Raw genomic sequence first — 17,851 nt, 5'->3', positions numbered from 1 at the left:
TGTGACCTGTCATAATCATATCAAATTTTCCACTTCTCTCATTCCATTCAGGTCAGAACATGAGAGACACTCTCCCACATGTCCCTTTGTGAGAGGAGAACCAACCCACAATGTTCCTTTCTCCGTCACCCTCTCAACCGGCCCAGCTCATTCACACAGCAAGACTGAAAAGGTAATATGTCCGTCTTTGATCTCGGTATAAAGTGGCAGAGGGGTATTCATCTCATGAAGAAAAGCCTTTCTATATAAATATAATTATCTTTAATTACTGTGATTCAGTAGACCAACGTTTCAGTACAATATTGCTTAGCAAGTATTGAATATAGGCCTATTGATCATTTATTAGATTTTAGTGCAATGTGCAGTTCTGTTCATCTTCTGTTTATTTATAGAAAATAGAAGACAAAATAAGTCAATTTCAAGATATTGATATTAAGTTTGAGAAAGAGAAGGATAGAGAGATTTAATAACATTTTATACATTCATATGAGATAGCTCCATCTCGGGTGACATTTATCCAAGATCTGGGGCCCGTAACACAAAGCTTAGCAATGATTGTAGAACATTTTTTATTCAACTGATTGCATTGACTACAATGTACAATCCATCGTGAAAATCTAGAGTACGATTAATTGCTAACCTTTGTGTTACGGGACCCTGGTGTAAAAATCTTTTAGTTCACAGTGAGTTAAGTTTACCTACATCAATCAGAGTCATGAATGTTATAAGTTTCATTGTTTTGATACCTGTGATTGATTTGAATAGATATCATGTGTTAGTGAGGGCAACACGTCTTCTTTAATGGCAACCTCTACCGAGTCTGGTCGTGTCTGCATCTGGGAAGTCCACGAACAACTGAAACTAGCCACCAGATTCATTGTCAACCCCAAGGATCCCATCTTCAAAGGACAGGCACCCGTGATCATGGACACAGAACCGGTGAAGGCTGTTAAGCAGGCATGGATGACACCTGAGGTGCCGGTGTCTGGTACCAGTAGTAGCAGTAGCTCTACCATTAGTACCTCGAGTAGTACCAGCAGTGGAAGCACCGGCCATGTTCCTATGAAGGATGAACTAGCACCAGTCAATAGGTAAGCCTTTCATATCTGGTGCCTCTGCATTGCAAAGTGGAAGCAGAAAATGGTATGTGTCTACAGTGGAGATTGAGTCTTTCTCCAAATAATCACTGCATCCACATGTCGGCCTCTTCGGCTCGAATTCGTGGGTTTTGAAAACCCACGGTTGAATCCATGGTCTATGCAGATTTCATACTATAAGTTATGCTTAATTTACCACGTATCGGGCACGTGTATAAAAAATTCCAATGCTGATGCGCGCTTTTGTCACAGTGCACCAAATTGATGCCTGTTACCTTGGTTAGATGCGCTGTTTTATTCATGAGTCCACTGTTTGAAGAGTGGCCTAATTAATTCAAAACAGTGGACTCATGAATAAACTAGCGTACTTAACCATGGCAACAGGCGTCAAATTTGCGCACTGCGACAAAAGCGCGCATCAGCATTGGACGTTTTTTAATGTACTCAGTAAATAAGCGTAATTTATACAGGAAATCTGTATAAACCATGGTTCAACCGAAGGTTTTAAAAACAACTTTTATGAATTCGGGCCTTACAGTCATTGTCACTGACAGAAAGGAAGACAAAGAAAATCAGCTTCTGTTGTCACTTAAGACAAAAAAATATTTTTTATGCGCAAATTGTCCACTTTTGAAATAGATAGTAAACTTGTTAGGCAGTGTAAAGATTTAGTCATGTACATAAGTGAAATCTGAAATGAATTCAATTGTTAATATTTATCGCAGTTGTTTTTTAATGTCTTACCTAGTTAGCTTTTACAATATTCATACAATAAAATGTAGATCACAGATAATCTGTAATGCCCCTCGATTTGAGTGTGGTCACATATGATTGAAGAATGCCTATGTGCTAGTGTGGTCACATGCAAACATTTTCATGCAACCTAATATTTGTGCAAATGCTGAGACACATTCTAATGATTAAAAGTAAAAACACATGTCTATTAATGTTTGATATTGACATGTATATTTTTTCCGCTTAGCCCCAAGGGAGTCCCTGAGACCTCGTCTAAGACAGATGAATTGAAACCAGACCCTTCAGTTGAAGAATCGGAAAGAGGTAAAGTCATTGTTTACATTCATTGGTATTATTGGTGTTGGTGTCTTTGATTAAGCTTTTGAGCACATCAGAACATTTCAATAAAATTATTTGATTGTAAATGAAAAAAAATCTCATTGCTTTTAAATAATATAGATCAATGTCCATATTTTTGTAAAACTGCAGGATTAGATTTATTTAAATAATAATGTTTAGTTTTTGTGTAGCGCATATCATATTACCTTCATACTCTGGCTCTCTGGCAGCCTGGCTGTAATGTTGTATTAAAGTGATTTTTTAAATGATGATTGCAGAAAAAGGAGCGTTTGGTTCATTGGAGGTGATAGAAGTGAGTGGAGCCTGGAAGAGCTCAGACAATGAAAAGCCGGAGTGTAATGGCCCGCTAACTGCTAATGAAGGAATTCCAATGCACAATGCTGGTAAAAAGCTCTTATTTTATTTTATTCTGCATTTGCCTTTATGTAGTGATTGCTCAGTGTAATATTTTATGCTGTTGCCAAAATGCTTATTATATTAGGAGTATCAATCTGGGAAATATGTTTATAGGAGAGCAAATATCGTTGGGTCATGAAACATGTTTAGCATTCAATAAATAGATATTGTGGTATGAAATTGTAATTTGGAGAAAATAAATGAACCTGGCCCAAGTAAATTATGCATCGCAAGTATAAGAGATTTTAGGGTAACAGTTTCATTAATAATCTAGATGTATTTAATGGATACAAATTAGTGAAGTTGCCTTTATCTTGGTAAGGCTAATGCCATGCATGTATCAGTTAAATTAAGGTGCTCTGCACTATTTTCCCAAATCTTGTCCATTCTAGTTCTATTTCATGTGTAAGCTAGATGCAGTGACATATGCAAGTTTATTATGCATGCACATTAGTTGGGATAGGAAAGGCAGCACTTGTCAATTTGATGCTAGGACACGATTATTGTGTTTGTAAGTGCAAATTACCAAAATGACAATTCCTTTTTCTTTTTGATACCAGTACCTGCAGTGGGAGATGAGGAACCCTCCGACTCTGTTGCAGTGTCTGCTCTGGGTATGCTCAATGCCAGTAAACTACCAAGTATAGCAACGATAGGAACACCAGATATGTCTTTCCCTTGTCTTGTAGCTGGAGTTAGTATACGAAAAGAAGATCAGGAACAAACAAGTAACAGTAAAGAGGAAGTTAGAAGCAACAGTGTGATAGAAACAGATAATTTCATTGATTTAGATGGACCAGGAGGTGATGAAAATGGAGATGATGCTGGCACAGGTGGTGCTCCACCAAAGAAACTGAAGTTTGCTGATGCATATCTTGGAGATTCAGTTGATGGGGATGTTGATGAGAAAATAGGGAATAAAGTGGCGTATGTGAACTACTTGGTTGTATACTGCATGATGTACAAGGGAAAGTCGTTACCGGTCGTCAAGAAGCCTGGTGAGAAAGCGTCATCGTCCTCGGGCTTTCACAAAACGCAGAGCATGTACTTTTCACTTTCGCAAGAGACGCAGAAGCTTGACTTGGATGATGATGAACTAGGATACAGTGACCTTGAAGATCCACTCAATTTCCAGTTCTCCCCCATGGTGAACAACAATCCTCCACCTGTTGCATCTGGTTCAGGGTCTGTGGTGTCGAAACAGGTGTCTATGAGTGTGAAGGCTGTTCAGTGTGTAGAGCTCCCAGAAGCAGTGCAAACAAATGATTATGTGGTAACGTCTGTCAGGACCTCCCTGGATGAACAGTATCTGATGGTCGTCTTGAGTCCTCATTCTGGGAAGATGTTTGAGAGAGAAGCAATAGATGGTGGTGTGGACAAACAAGAGAAGGTAGATCCTGTAAGTATAAGTACAGAGTCTACGACGGAATCAGTGCAAAATGACTTGAACAAAGAAAGCTCTTCATTCATGATGATGAGCAATGAAGATTGTGGTATAAGTGTAGACGAGGTCGATACCGGGCCTTGCTCTTCAGGAACAGATGATGCTGATTCTAGGACTAACCACCAACATTTTGTGAAAGATGGACCTCCCAAAGCATCATCTGGAGGTTTTCTAGTCATCTACAAGTTAAAGCGAGCTGGCCAGATGATATCAATTGAGAAGGAACCATGCCATATACACCGGATAGCCTCTCCCGAGGATTCATTGTCGTACTTGACACCTCTTCCGTCAGGGGTGACAGATGCCAGCAGTGATGAAGACGAAGTAGATCAGTACATGAACAGCTCTACAGACAATATGGATAAAGATGAAACTGATTCACCATCATCACCCTCGATAGGCAAGTGGACGGCACTAACTCAAGATGGTCATCTGATTGTTTTTGATGCTGCTTCTTTCTCAGTACTCCTGTCTATCTTGCCATCGCACTTTGACTTTACGCTGACTTCCTCTGGTGCAGAAGACAAGACAAATAGCTATATAGCACTTACCTATTGTACAGGTATGGAAAGACTCTGTGTATGCACAGGTGGAGGGAAGATTAGCTTTTTACAGCTAGATGATGGAGAATCTTCTATTAAAGTGAACAGTGGAGCTGATCAAAAGGATTCAGGGAAAACGGCAATACTAGATAGCAGACTGACTGCCAACATTGACAAGTCAAGTGAGTAATCCAATATATTAGTTTTCTTCTAAATTTTCTTTGCTTTTAAAAATGTGTTGATTTATATTTCCAAAATATATTAATCAATCCATACTTATTATGTGCTATCTGAGAATATTAGGTGGCTAGTTGGTCTTCTAGTCAAACGGCTTGTTTAACCCTATCTAGGCCGGGGGGGGGCCTCGGAGGCCCCCCCTCAACGAATCGCGCGATAATTTCGCCGTGCGAAATTTTTTGACCGCGCCGCTCGGTGACTTTTTACTTTCAAGTCTTGCGCAACTTTTGAGACCAATTTTGCGTCACCCGGGTACGTGGTTCCGAAATTACGCATCATTATGTAAGTGCATGTCAGACCGAAAATTGCTCAAAAACGTGATTTCGTGTACAAAGTCAATGCAAATTGTGTTTTCAACCAAAATTCATAAATGTATGATTATTTTTAGTTTTGCTGGTCTAAATATATTTATTTTATGCTTTTTATGATCACAGAAGAGTCCCCAACAAATTTCATTGAAAAAACAATGAAAAACAAAAGGTCAAAAAACAAAGAAATACATAAGAAATTGCAAAAAACAATATAATACATAAGAAAATGATTTGATATCGCAATTTTTGTCATGTACACTTGCTAAGAACACCACAAAGAGCTTGTATACCAAAAATTAGTACATTTGGAGCTTTATTTAGGGAGTTAGAGGAAAAAGTATGATTTCGCATACTAATTATGCATAAATTAGCATAATCACTTAATAGCGATTCGCATGAAATAAATTACTATACAATCTTGTAGATTATGTCCCAAGCAACCCGCGTGCCAATTTTCGGCGCGATCGCGTGGTCGACTGCCGAGATCTTAAGGGGGGGCCTGGGAGGCCCCCCCCGGCCTTATGAACTTCCAAAATACCCCGGCCTAGATAGGGTTAAAAACCAATGAACACATGGATGTATTTTGTTGTGTTTGTTGATCCCCCCTCCCCTCCCCCAAAAAATCAAATGATGATGAAATATAAGGAAGTGATACTGATATAAGTTATAATGGTAAGTGGTGAATTGTTCAAAGAGTTGAAAATTTTTTTGCCATTGTGACTAAAGGTTTGAGCCAAAGTCAGTAAGCAAGTGAGTTTGTACAATTGTAAACATAATAGTCTACTCTTTCTAAAATATTTTTTACAGTACTGCAAAAGGGAATTATAGATAAAGATAATTATCTACTACATATTGGATTATCTTCAAAATTTATTTTAATTTGAATATAATCTAAAACATGTCAGATTTAAATTAGATAGTTTACATTTTGCCTGTAATAGGTAAAGAATTCATCATCAACTCAAACCTGACCATCTCGGCGCTTCACACGTTGCATCAGCTGACCAAATTTGAGATCCTGGTGCCCCGTTTCTCTGCGACCGTACCTCCCTCCTGGACAGAGATCCAGCAAGAACAGCAACAAAGACGTCATCCCCAGCACCTACATCAGCGTCAGCAAGGAGATGCCCTCCAGCATACAAGGACTTGGAAGCTCCAACCGGATGGGTGAGTGTTCCTTGTTTCAGTGTTGGTAGTTGGACAATTCTGTCACATACGTACATCCCACCCCCTATTGTAAGACCTTCCTGAGTAAGTTTTCCTCTGCCTTGAGAAAAATGGGGTTCGATTAAAAAAAAAAAAGAAGCTAATTGTTTTATGGCATTGCCCAGATGTCTATTTGTACAAATAGGCTTTGCAATGCTGTGCTTGCTCTTAAGGCAGATGAATAGGCATTTTCAGGGGTTCCAGGAAAGCATGTCGTCATCAACATTTGTCATCTGTCAAAAAGTTAGATCTGACAAACTTTCCTTGATTTTGATTGCCTGAGAAGCACAGGTGTCTTCACTGATACTTTGGAAACTGCCGGATAAACTCTTTTTTGGATGTCTGAGTCCCTTCTCAATGAATGACTACAAAATGTCCTTTGCATAGTATTGATAAATTAAATGAATTAATAAATTAAGTGTTTCATGATTTATTCATTTAATTGTTTGCTTATGACAACTTGTCAGTGCTGACAAGCTCATGAAATGGTGCCTACGTTCACCATCATTATTGCTGCCAAATGTTACTTAAAAGATGCACCCACATTTTAAATATTTGATTTCCTTCATGATCTAACTGAGAGTTGTTGATTGGATAAACTACCAGGAAGACTTAACTGTCTGCACTTGATATGCTATTATAATATACTGACAGTGTCTCTTTATATATTATTCATTACAGATCTACAAGTCAAGAGCATCTATTTGAGATAGTCCTACCCAGAATCTGTGCAGTGGGTCATATAGATATCAAGTTCAGTCTACTACCATTCTGTACGGTGCCTCCTGGGATACAGGTCACTCTACTTCAACAGAGTGAAAAATATAGAGCAGGTAAACAGTCTCAATGTAACTCCTTCAACTCTTCCAATGTGTATTTTTGTATTTGAAGTGTCATCATAGATTTCCATTTTTATTGCTATTCCTTCGCTTACCATAGATGGTTGCCAGCATTATGCTTTTAGGTTGTTTGTCTGTCCTGAATAATGAAATGACCGTTTGATGGATCAGCTTCAGACTTGATGATGCATGCGTCATAGAGTTGCTAACAGACGCATGCATCTTGGAGTGGCTAACACAATGCCAAAGGACAATGGTCACATGCCTGAAAATGTATTGTTCTCTTTATAACTAAAGTGTCATTTAATGGTTTAACTTGAAAAAATTAAAATGATTATCCCATGACAAAGCTTTGTCTTTTTTACTGAATAGGAGAGAAAGAAAAGATGAACATCAAATCAACACCCATTGATGCTCATATCAACTTCAACATGAATGCTGGATCCAGTGCAAGATCCAAGGAACCCAAAGAGCAAAACTTGGATGTTCCTGGTCTTCCCCCTCCATTCCTTGGTGCTCTTGGCACAGATGATGCGGGTATTGATGAAGCCGGGCCTAGCAATAGACAACCGCCACCTTCCCAAGATGGACAGTCCACTCAGTCATCAGGTCAGCGATCGGCTCTGACTGAATCATCTTTCCTTCGGAGACACAGAGAGGATGTCCTCTGTGGTCCTTGTGGACTGGAGCTGTTTGTAGATACACCTAGTCATACAGGGACAGTCATGCTGACTAGTAAAGATCTGATGCTCTGGAGAGGAAGATCATTCCTGCTGCATATCTGGACCAGTGATGAGGGAAGTGCTGAGGGTGCTACCAATGGCAGGTCCAAAGCTGCTAGTTCAGATCAAGGTATTGACCTATCAGAACTTATTAGACAACTTTACTAGTTGCTGTGAAACGTAGTTTCAAGAAAAAGTGTTAAAATCAATTTGAAATAAGGTTAAAAAAATCATGTACATGATTTTATTTATACATTCAAAGATGTGGTCATTTTCTTTGATTCTTTCTGAATTTCACTTTTATGGTCATTACAAGTACCGGAATTCTGTTTCTCAGGGAATTCTTTCATTAAGCTCAGATAGTTGTTTGCTAGTTTTGCTTAGAAGTGAAAAAATTACAAAAGAAATTGTTCGTTGTTTGCAGTGCAATGTAATTCATGGCATCATTGTAAAGCATTAACATTGACATTTAAAAGACATGAAAATTTATCGAAAAAGAGTGACTTGATGCTTAATAAAAGTTATAACATATTATGAAACACTTGATGAATTTTTGTATTACTGTTTGATTGTCCATTTTCAGCATCATCATTTGTTCCTCAATTTCACACCAATGTGGATCTTGCTGACCGACTGACCACTGTTCAGCTACGTAAGGACATGGAGAAGTACACTGGATGTGATTGGATTCAAGAACTGTCGATCACTGTCTGTAAATCAAAGAAAGTCAATCTACCCAAAGAAAGGTTTGTAAATATTCGTGAAAAACTTAAGATTAGTAAACTTTTTAACTAGATTATCAGTTATACATGGATATGCCTTTTTCAGTTAACCAAAGTCAAAATGATGTATCATATAAAAATGTGAAAAAATATACTATTACATTTATACAGAAGTTAGTAATTAGGGTCACAAAGGTCATCAACTTGTCTCAGACCTGTCTGAAATTATGTATGTTATTCTCAAGTATGTAATTTTAGCATTGCACTCAATGATATTATATTGATTTATATAAACTGTAAGTAGAAGACATTTTTATATGCATCAGTGATTTTCATTTATGACATGGCAAGCCTTTTCTTGATTTTCATTTAGATTGTAAAATATTTGCATACTTAATTTAGTTAGATTTCATGTGGCCAAAATTTTAAAAGGAATCTCAAGCATCTTGAGAAAAATATTATATTTTAGCTCTATAAGGGTGTTTCATGTTAATTGAATATCAAATACTATCACTTCTATTTTTTGCATTCTGTTTTGAATAATTTCCTGGAAAAATGCAAAAGTACACTTAATTAGGTTTCCTAATTGATTTTCAAGTCATCTGCATGGAACAATGGTGGGCATGTGTTTCAATTGTTATTAGCTAATCAATCATTTTCTTTCTGCATAATGTCATAGATTCCAAAGAGCTCTAATGGTGGAGTCTTCCAACTTCCATCAAGATCTGCTGAACACAGTGATAGCCTCAAGTAGCCTATCATCTAGTTTGACAGAGCATAAGCAGAAGCAGATTCTGGCCTTTGATGTTCTTTGTTGGGTTGCAGGGGTTCATATAACAGAGCCTGAGAGGTAAGAATGGGATACCCATAGACAAAAGTGTCTTACACAAAGAGAAATGTACCTGATTTTTTTTCCTGATGATCTGGGATGCTTGATTGTTGGAAATTTACAATCATAATTTTCTGTTATTGTTTGAATCATTGTTATCTCCGCACTAAAACGTGGCCTTTTATCCGCGAAGGGATGATCACTTATTAATGTCAGAATTTTTTTTTAATGCAGGAAAAAGAAAAAGGATGGATAATTATAATTTCACATTTCTATTTTCATGAAGTATGTATCAAATGGCATTGTAAGTCTACATGAAATCTTTTGATGTCAATATCAGTGTATCTTTCCCCTTGAATGATTTACAGGGATAAGTAATTTTGTCATACTCTGCTGTATATCACTGTTTGTTGTTCTTATAATTTCCACATCTTTTATTTCCAGACCTTCTGATTTAGTTGAAGCCATTCAGTACATCTTACCAGATATCATCAAGATATGTTACTTGGAAGCAGATAGAAGCCTTGCTCACAAGTGTAGTCGCTTCTTGGCCCTCTGCTTAGGGTAAGTTTTGATCGTGGAATGTTTAGAATCTAGGGTTTGATTGCTGGATGATTTAAATGTAACCATATTCTTGCAAATTAAATATTTTGTCCTTTATATATTTTTTTCATTATGTGTTTTTAAGCGATTAGAATGGTCAAATTATATAATATGAGTTCATTATTTTCAAACATTTTTTTTTGCATCATCATCAGTCTCTTGTTAACCAAGGGAAAGACTTGGAGATATTGTACTTGTGTCAAATTCACAATAGATCCACACAGTGAACGTTTTATTGAAATAAAATATGCATATGTGATTGCACTTACCCATGGTAGAAAACAAGGACACACCCAATCTTCACAATTAGACTGATAACACTCAGCACACTGCAGATTGCCTTGATATGTGGACCATCGCAAATGGTCCCAATTATTATGCTCTTGTATAGGGGTACAGTAAAATTGTATTTAGTTTGCAATAATACAAGATATGATATACATTCCTCATTTGTATTCTTGGTTGTGTAGTGAAATACTTTTCTAAAAAACATGTGCTTGTTTATGCAAGTGTGTGTGTAAATATCAGCAATTCCCTGTTTATATCTTTCCTTCAGGTGTGCAAAGAGAAATCCAAACCCTGATGTAACAGCTTCATTCCAGAAAGCTCTCCTTGACAGCCTACTGCATTGGTTACCAACCATTGCTTTAGCTCCATCCTCTGGCTCTCTGCATTGGTTCTTTGTAATCCTTGGTTTGGTAAAGCAAGCTGACTATGAAGCGGTCAGTGGAGGTTGCATGGCGATGCTAAAAGCTGCAGCAAGGCAACTGGATGAAGCTACCCTACCTCAGCATGTGGTGCTTAGAGCAAAGTGAGTCTTACTTAATATTTCAGGTCTAGGATTTGAATTTATTGAGGGTAAGAATTTATGATTAAAACTCACGAGAATTTCAGTTGATAACATTCTGGTTGTTAATGTATGGGTTGAAGGACAGAGTAACAGTAAATTTTCTGTAGTTTTCAGCATGTTTCATCTTAAAACTTATACCGAAGACAAGAATGAATTTATGATGTATTCTAAGGTATTGATATTATTTGCTTTTTTTTCATCAATGTATCATCCAAGATTCTTAAGTGTTTAAAGCTGTGCAATGTGAATAAGAAGATGGAAGATATTGAATAATGATATTCTTTTTTTTTTTTTTTTTGCAGGTTTGGCTATTATGGGACACCCTTGGAACCAAATCTGTTTGACGTAGAGCCACCCCGTCCTCCATCCAAACTGGACTCCACCGGTCCCTCCACCACGTCCACCGGCACCACCACCTCCAGCTCTGTCCCTCTCCCCCAGATATGGACTGAGGTTGGACCTTATGGCAGTCATCAGGGTCTACCGGTGGTCCTGGGTGGGGGAGGTGCCTTTGATATCGGTGCCGAACCAGGTACCAAGGGAATGTCCTTGAGAGGCAAGGGATCCCTTGGAGGGATCGTTGGAGTGGAGACCGGTGATGGATCACTGACAAGTGGTGGTTATTTCATGAAAGGTCTTCTGGAAGTTGAGCCTTTGCATTTTGCCTGTTGTGGTATGAGTGATGGAGCGCACATTGAGAGGATTGGAGGTGGTAAGTACTTTGGAGTAAAGAGAGGGGGATGAGGGATATGGAACCTGATTGCATGATTGCAATCGAAAAAAATAATTATAGCCATAACATGCTTGAATATCTTCAAGAAAAAATGGTCCTCAAAAAACTTCATTTAAGAGAATGGATCACATTTCACATCATCATCTTCTTGAAAATCATACAGAAAGTCATTTGAAAATACATCAATTTCTATTAGAGTTATACACTATTTTTACTTCTTGTACTATTTGTATGTGGTAATTCAATGCTTGATCAGGTATGGTCTAAAAATATTCTTGGTGTACAAGTTAATGGAATATGAGGTAACCGAGAGTTTCCATCTATGCAGGTAAAAAAAATGTCACCTGGCTTAAACAAAACTTCTTCAAAAGTTAGTTTTTTTTTTGCAACTTTTGTCAAAGTAGTGAAAATCCTTCTTTCAGAGCTAACATATCAGTGTGGATGTTGAGCATTATTTGATTATTTTTAATGCCACATCTTGACACAGAAACTTATCTATAAGAAACCATAATTTCTATATCATACAGGACATGTAATAATGGTATACTACTAGACAGTATTTTGAGTCTTATGTTTGTTTGATGATTTCAATTTTAGGTATCCACCCAGCGTCCAGTGTTCATCCTGTCCCTCAAGGTCAAGGTGGTAAAGGTAATACTGCACAGCCAGGTAACCCACCTACACCAGCATACCTAGCTACTCTCACAAATGCAATGGCTACGGCTGAGAAACAACTCCAGAAGCTCAAAGAGAAGACCAAGGCATTGGTTCAACTCAAGAAGTATAACTACATACCAGGAGTAAGTTTCATTAGGAGTTCTTCATAGTTACTTAATCGATGTTATTAACACATATAGCTTTTTATATGACCAGGGGGGGTTTTCACAAAGATTTAAGTATGACTTGGAGTCGCACTTAAATGCCTAGTTGCGTGCATCATAAAAGGCATAACGGCATTGGTCAGGTCATGCAAAGAGGGCGTGCACTACTGCGTATTGATCAATTAAATTGCGCATTGTATTTCAGATACTTGTCAGCATTTAAGTGCGATTTAAGTCGTACTTAAATCTTTGTGAAACACCCCCAGGATTTGTTTCAGTTTGTATGAACTCTTGACGTCCCGTCATAGCCTGGATATGTTAGCCCTGCTGTGATCTCTGTGAATGTGTGTACATACATTTCTTTTTAGGTCATACATAATGTATATGGCATGTGTTCTGTTTTCATTTCAGCAGTCATCAAAGGGCGTCGGAGAACCGAGTCCCAAGAACTCACCTCTCTTCATGACCCCTCCTGTATCCCCTCCATCTGAACCTGTAGGGCAAGCCCCTACAGAACAACCTCCTCTGTTGTATAGTATACCTGATGATGAATGTGGATTACATGGTCAACCTGGTGAAGGTTCTCAGGGAGGAAAATCATCTAGTAAATCGTCTTCAAAGGTTAGCAAATTGCGATGAGTTGTTTATATCAAGTAACTAATATGTATGACTCTGCCCACCATAGATGGATGCCCGATGCATTTTTGTTCTCGTTTTTGTTCTAATAACTAAAGAACCACTCAATAGAATAACTTTTACCTTGGCCCAAGTATGTGTTATGGAGTAATGATGATCTGATTAGCTTTCTGGGGGGGGGGGGGTATTGATGTCAGAGGTGATGAAGGTTATCACATGTGTACATTGAAATGTCTAGTTTTCAAAACCATTGTCTGATATGAATCTTAGTTGAATTTGTTTTAAAATAATTTACCATACGCCATAATTATTTAAGTGTTGAATAATTTGATGTTATAAAAACATTGTTGTCACTCAATGAACAAGTGGCAATTACTGGGCTTTTAATATTTGTCATTTACATTTAAGTTAATTGCTACGCAATGAATAAGATAAATGGGCTTTACAACTTAAGCCATGATTGTATTTTCATGCAATATTATAGTGAATATGCATTAATTAATAAGTAATTTGATTAATTATAAAGATCTGAAATTTATAAAAGCCTATACTTCCCTGCAATGAAAAAAACCCCAATGAATTCGGTCACTTTTATGTCTTAGATTGAATGGAATTTAAATTCCATTGATGTAATCTCTTATTCCTAGGATGATCTGAAGTTTGAGTTGGATGATGGTGTTCCTTCTAGTGCATCACTGGTACGCAATCTCCTTCATCCTCCATCATCACATATGCTGGTCATAGAGAGGATGCATTCAGGTAAAATTCTTAAGTCATATTTCATATCCTGGACATGATAGTTATACTCTCATGAATCTGCATTAAACAATACTTTATGACTGGATGTCACCCTTCCTAGTTAATAATCAACCATTTTCACTTCACGAATTGCTCAAGTATTGAATACTTGAGAGCATTATACTTTTCATATGAACTAGACAACTGAGACAATCACTCGGAAGGTCACTCAAGTTGAGGATCAGACGCACATGCATGTACTGTATGGAAATGACCTGTAGTATTTTACCAATGTATTATGCAAGGCCATTTAGAAGTATTTTCTTAATTTTCTTATATGGGAGTGGTCTTTTATTTTGATTAACAAACAACCAGAAATTGAGTCTTATTCTATCAGGAGCTTGTGTTTTATTATGGAAAGTGCCTGATAATTTTCAACAAAAATGATAAGTCATTCATATTCTTAACGATATGTGTGTGATTTCTTGTTCACCAACATAGTGACTAATTTCATGCAAAAATATTTGTTTCATATTATTATTGATATTTGGATAAAACCTGTTCCCTAATTCCTATTTTCATTTAAGATTTAAATATTTATTTCATTCTCAGGAGCAAGGAGGTATGCTGTGCTGGACTTTGGTCGGCCAATTGTCCTGACCGATGTATATATTCCAGCATGCAGTGATCTTACTTCCCTATCAGTGGACATATGGACTCAGTTAGAAGAGGTGGATGGTCAGCGCTTAGCTGTTGCAATGGACATTGAATCTAGGGACTTGGTTCTCAATGATCTTCTACCTCCTCCTGTGTGTAGATACTTGAAGGTAAGAACACTTTGTTGCTCTGGAAAACTCAAATTTTCTGAAAGGATTTGAGATGGATGGGCCATGTGCTTAGGAGGGAAGATGATGAACATGTGAAAAGAGAATGAGATCTGGAAGTGGATGGTATAAGAGGAAAGGAAGACCAAAGATTATACAGAAAGATATTTTGAAGAAGGAAGTTTGTAAGGTTGGACTGAACGAGGAGGATAATGGTCTAGAATAAAATGGAAAGGGGGAGTGTCATCATGGCATAACCCTTCATGAGAAGGAGATAAATGATGTTGATCACCATCCAAATCTACAGTGTTTTGTGAGCATTGTTTACAAAATCTAATGTCATTTTTGTTTTCTCTTGTTTCAGATTACTGTTGTAGGCAACTATGGAAGCAACAGCCCGAAATCTAAGGTTCCATTGGGTACATTCTATGGTCATTCCTTCATTCACCAAGAGATGAAGCCAAGAGATCTCTCGGATCCAGCACTTGTAGAACTACAGAAAGAACAGTATGTCGGACTAGCAATGGCAATATTGGATGACATCCAATGTAGGTATAGCCTTGCCACTAGCCGTCTCCAGAAGCTTCTTCAAGCCTATGAGAGCTACCACCAGACAGAGAATCAGATGGATGGCAGTTACACCCAAACTAGAGAGAAGGTGGACACTAACGGGAGCATCCGCAAGGCCTATGTGGAATGTGTGCAGCTTCAGCAGCAGCTGAATGTTGTTCAGCGTACCATCCTGCGGCTACGTCAAAAGCAGCACCAGCAGCCGTATACGATGACCCCAATCACCAGCCCTGCTCTAGCTGTCAAGAACACCTCGACCGATGCGCTACGCATCATGTGTGAGCACCTGTTAGAGGTGTTACTGAGCACCACCCAAGGAGCAATGGCCCTGCCGGTGTCCCTGTGCTGTGCCTTGGATGCAGAGTCCTGCAAGTCAATCTTCAGGCACCTGTGTGTCATGGGAACACCCAGACTGAGCTTACTCACAGGAACATTATTGGTTAGGGTTTGTGGCTCTAGGCAATGGTGGGGAGAGTTTCTGGCTGCTGCTCTCAAAGAATTCTTCCAGTCGGATCAACCTACAATGTTCCCTCAGGATAGGTATGTATTTAAAAAGTTGTATGAAATATTCCCTTGGTTATCGACTGTAATACAAACAGTTAAATCAATAGCATTGTATAAAGTATACCCAAAAGAGGGAAGGGGGTATTTTTCAAAACCCCTCATGTAAAAGAAGATGTGAATTCCATTTGAGTAGAATGTAAATGAGTTAAATGTTGTAAACATTAGTGTGTTTTAGAGTTAATTGATGTATTTTAGTTAATCCACTCTCTGGTCCAAATTCTTCATCACATCTAACAAACAATGACAATCATTATATTTGTCTAAATAGGGTGTTCCTTCTCTTGACTTCACTTGGACAAACCTCCCTGGCCTCAAGCAATGCTAGCAGTGTATTGGAAGATCTCCTAAGACTTCTCACTGAACTACTCTCACCTCTTCTTGGCAATCAGTTTGTCAGCAGTTATGGATCACCTGAAGGTAAAATACTTTGAATTGATAGGATCTGGAAGGGATTTATGATTAGTGATAATGATAAATACGTAAATATTGAATATGAAGTAAAAGCCCCTTGTATTTTGCAAACGCAAGGTTAAATGAAATGATATGGATTTCTCTCAGCTGACTTGGACCATTTCATAAGGTTGTTGCAACTGCAAGAAAAACATTTGCAATCAGTTCAAATACCACAATCAAATAGTTAATTTAAAAAAACGGAAGTAAATCCATTTATGGATGATGTTGTAAGGAGCAGCTATCAATTCATTGGTTATTTGCAATTAATAGATCTGTTTTTAAAAATATTCAAATTTAATGTATATGTTTTAACGAAAAGTTGTTCATAGTAGCTTAAAAGCCTGTAGAGGCTAGCCAGACATAGCAACAAGTAATACACACAAACTGTATTCCAAGTATAAATTCATGAATTGCCTGGTTACCAGGTCTCCGGAAAATAATTCTGTGAATATGACTCACTTAGTATGCTAGTCTTATGAATGATTTGTGATTTATTTTTGATTGACTTCCAATTGATTGCAAGTATCATGCAATGCTCCTGTGTGTATATCATACCATGTGTCTACATTCATTTCATTACAGGATCCTTGGATCTACCGCTAGTCGGCTGGGTACTACTATTCCTGTCCCGTGTATTGGATCACAGCAGTGGAAGCCATGGTACTGGTCAGTCTGACAACACCCAGGATACTGAGGGAGGTGCCACTGCTGCTGGAGCATCAGGAGGTGCCACAGCAATGCCTGATAACCACCACACAGATAAAGGTTAGTCTAGGTTCCATCTACATAGTTGCCAGGGATAAATCTGGGGAGCATTTCATCAATATTTTTGTCCGACAAGTTGTCAGATCTGACATATTTCTTTGATTTTGATTGGCTGAGAAGCACAGATACTATGGTAATTACACAGAAAGTACAATAATTATTCTGAAATATTTATGTGGCAATTCTGTGCAAACCTCCCCCCCCAAAAAAAAAAATTAAAAAAATCATTATTTCATTATGTTCATTTACCAAATTTGATATATTTCTAGAAAGGAGCTGGGCCCCTTTGCATAAAAGTTACTTTTATGGTACCTTTGCAATGCATTGGTAACTACCATGATAACACTTCTCATCGGCCAATCAAAATCAATGATTCCATGCGAGTTACCACTGAATGACAAAGTTACTGTAATGTTAACTTTTCTGCAATGGAGCCCAGAAGGTCATCAGAAGGCCAATGGCAGCTGTCAATCTTTTTTAGCTAAACAACAAGTGTAACTAAATGAGAAACATCTTTGCTACTGTCTTGTTCATTTCATGTTATTGTCTTTTTTTTTTTTTGGGGGGGGTTGCATATACATTACTCAAGAAATCCGTGCTCATTAACCCATACTGTATAGTCACACCTACTGTTATGAATAACTTAATATTTCTAGGAGGAGCAGGGCAAGGTGGTGCTGGTGGTGGCAGCAATAGATGGGATTTCTTGACCAGTCAACTCCAGGCTCCGGGAAACAATCCCCAACGCTCCCATTCCAGCGGGAGAGATGTGGTCCGGGGTGTCAAGAAACAGGTCCAGTCCCACAAGGATCTGCTCTATGACATCAAGGGAGGCAAGGTTAGTTCTAGACCTA

At 38.0% G+C, this 17,851-nt stretch overlaps 1 protein-coding gene across 7 annotated transcripts in view; it reads left to right on the top strand.

The window, feature by feature from the left end:
• Nucleotides 1-17,851, top strand: part of LOC121418596 (baculoviral IAP repeat-containing protein 6-like) — a 59,416-nt gene that overhangs the window by 10,938 nt on the left and 30,627 nt on the right. For 5 of the 7 annotated variants that reach the window (XM_041612552.1, XM_041612549.1, XM_041612547.1 and 2 more), the window contains exons 8-28: nt 52-172; nt 766-1,091; nt 2,080-2,156; nt 2,450-2,575; nt 3,149-4,756; nt 6,064-6,289; nt 7,010-7,161; nt 7,540-8,019; nt 8,473-8,635; nt 9,291-9,461; nt 9,885-10,004; nt 10,600-10,854; nt 11,196-11,605; nt 12,224-12,426; nt 12,859-13,068; nt 13,731-13,842; nt 14,434-14,648; nt 15,010-15,755; nt 16,048-16,196; nt 16,815-16,997; nt 17,654-17,835. In XM_041612552.1, the coding sequence (XP_041468486.1) occupies nt 52-172; nt 766-1,091; nt 2,080-2,156; nt 2,450-2,575; nt 3,149-4,756; nt 6,064-6,289; nt 7,010-7,161; nt 7,540-8,019; nt 8,473-8,635; nt 9,291-9,461; nt 9,885-10,004; nt 10,600-10,854; nt 11,196-11,605; nt 12,224-12,426; nt 12,859-13,068; nt 13,731-13,842; nt 14,434-14,648; nt 15,010-15,755; nt 16,048-16,196; nt 16,815-16,997; nt 17,654-17,835 (6,235 nt within the window). The remainder of the gene's footprint in view (nt 1-51; nt 173-765; nt 1,092-2,079; nt 2,157-2,449; nt 2,576-3,148; nt 4,757-6,063; nt 6,290-7,009; nt 7,162-7,539; nt 8,020-8,472; nt 8,636-9,290; nt 9,462-9,884; nt 10,005-10,599; nt 10,855-11,195; nt 11,606-12,223; nt 12,427-12,858; nt 13,069-13,730; nt 13,843-14,433; nt 14,649-15,009; nt 15,756-16,047; nt 16,197-16,814; nt 16,998-17,653; nt 17,836-17,851) is intronic. The other 2 variants (XM_041612546.1, XM_041612551.1) reach the window with 2 other exon arrangements.

This window comes from Lytechinus variegatus, chromosome 7 (genome assembly GCF_018143015.1).
Source record: "Lytechinus variegatus isolate NC3 chromosome 7, Lvar_3.0, whole genome shotgun sequence".
NCBI lineage: Eukaryota > Metazoa > Echinodermata > Echinoidea > Temnopleuroida > Toxopneustidae > Lytechinus > Lytechinus variegatus.
This window is presented reverse-complemented; position numbering and strand designations above follow the sequence as displayed.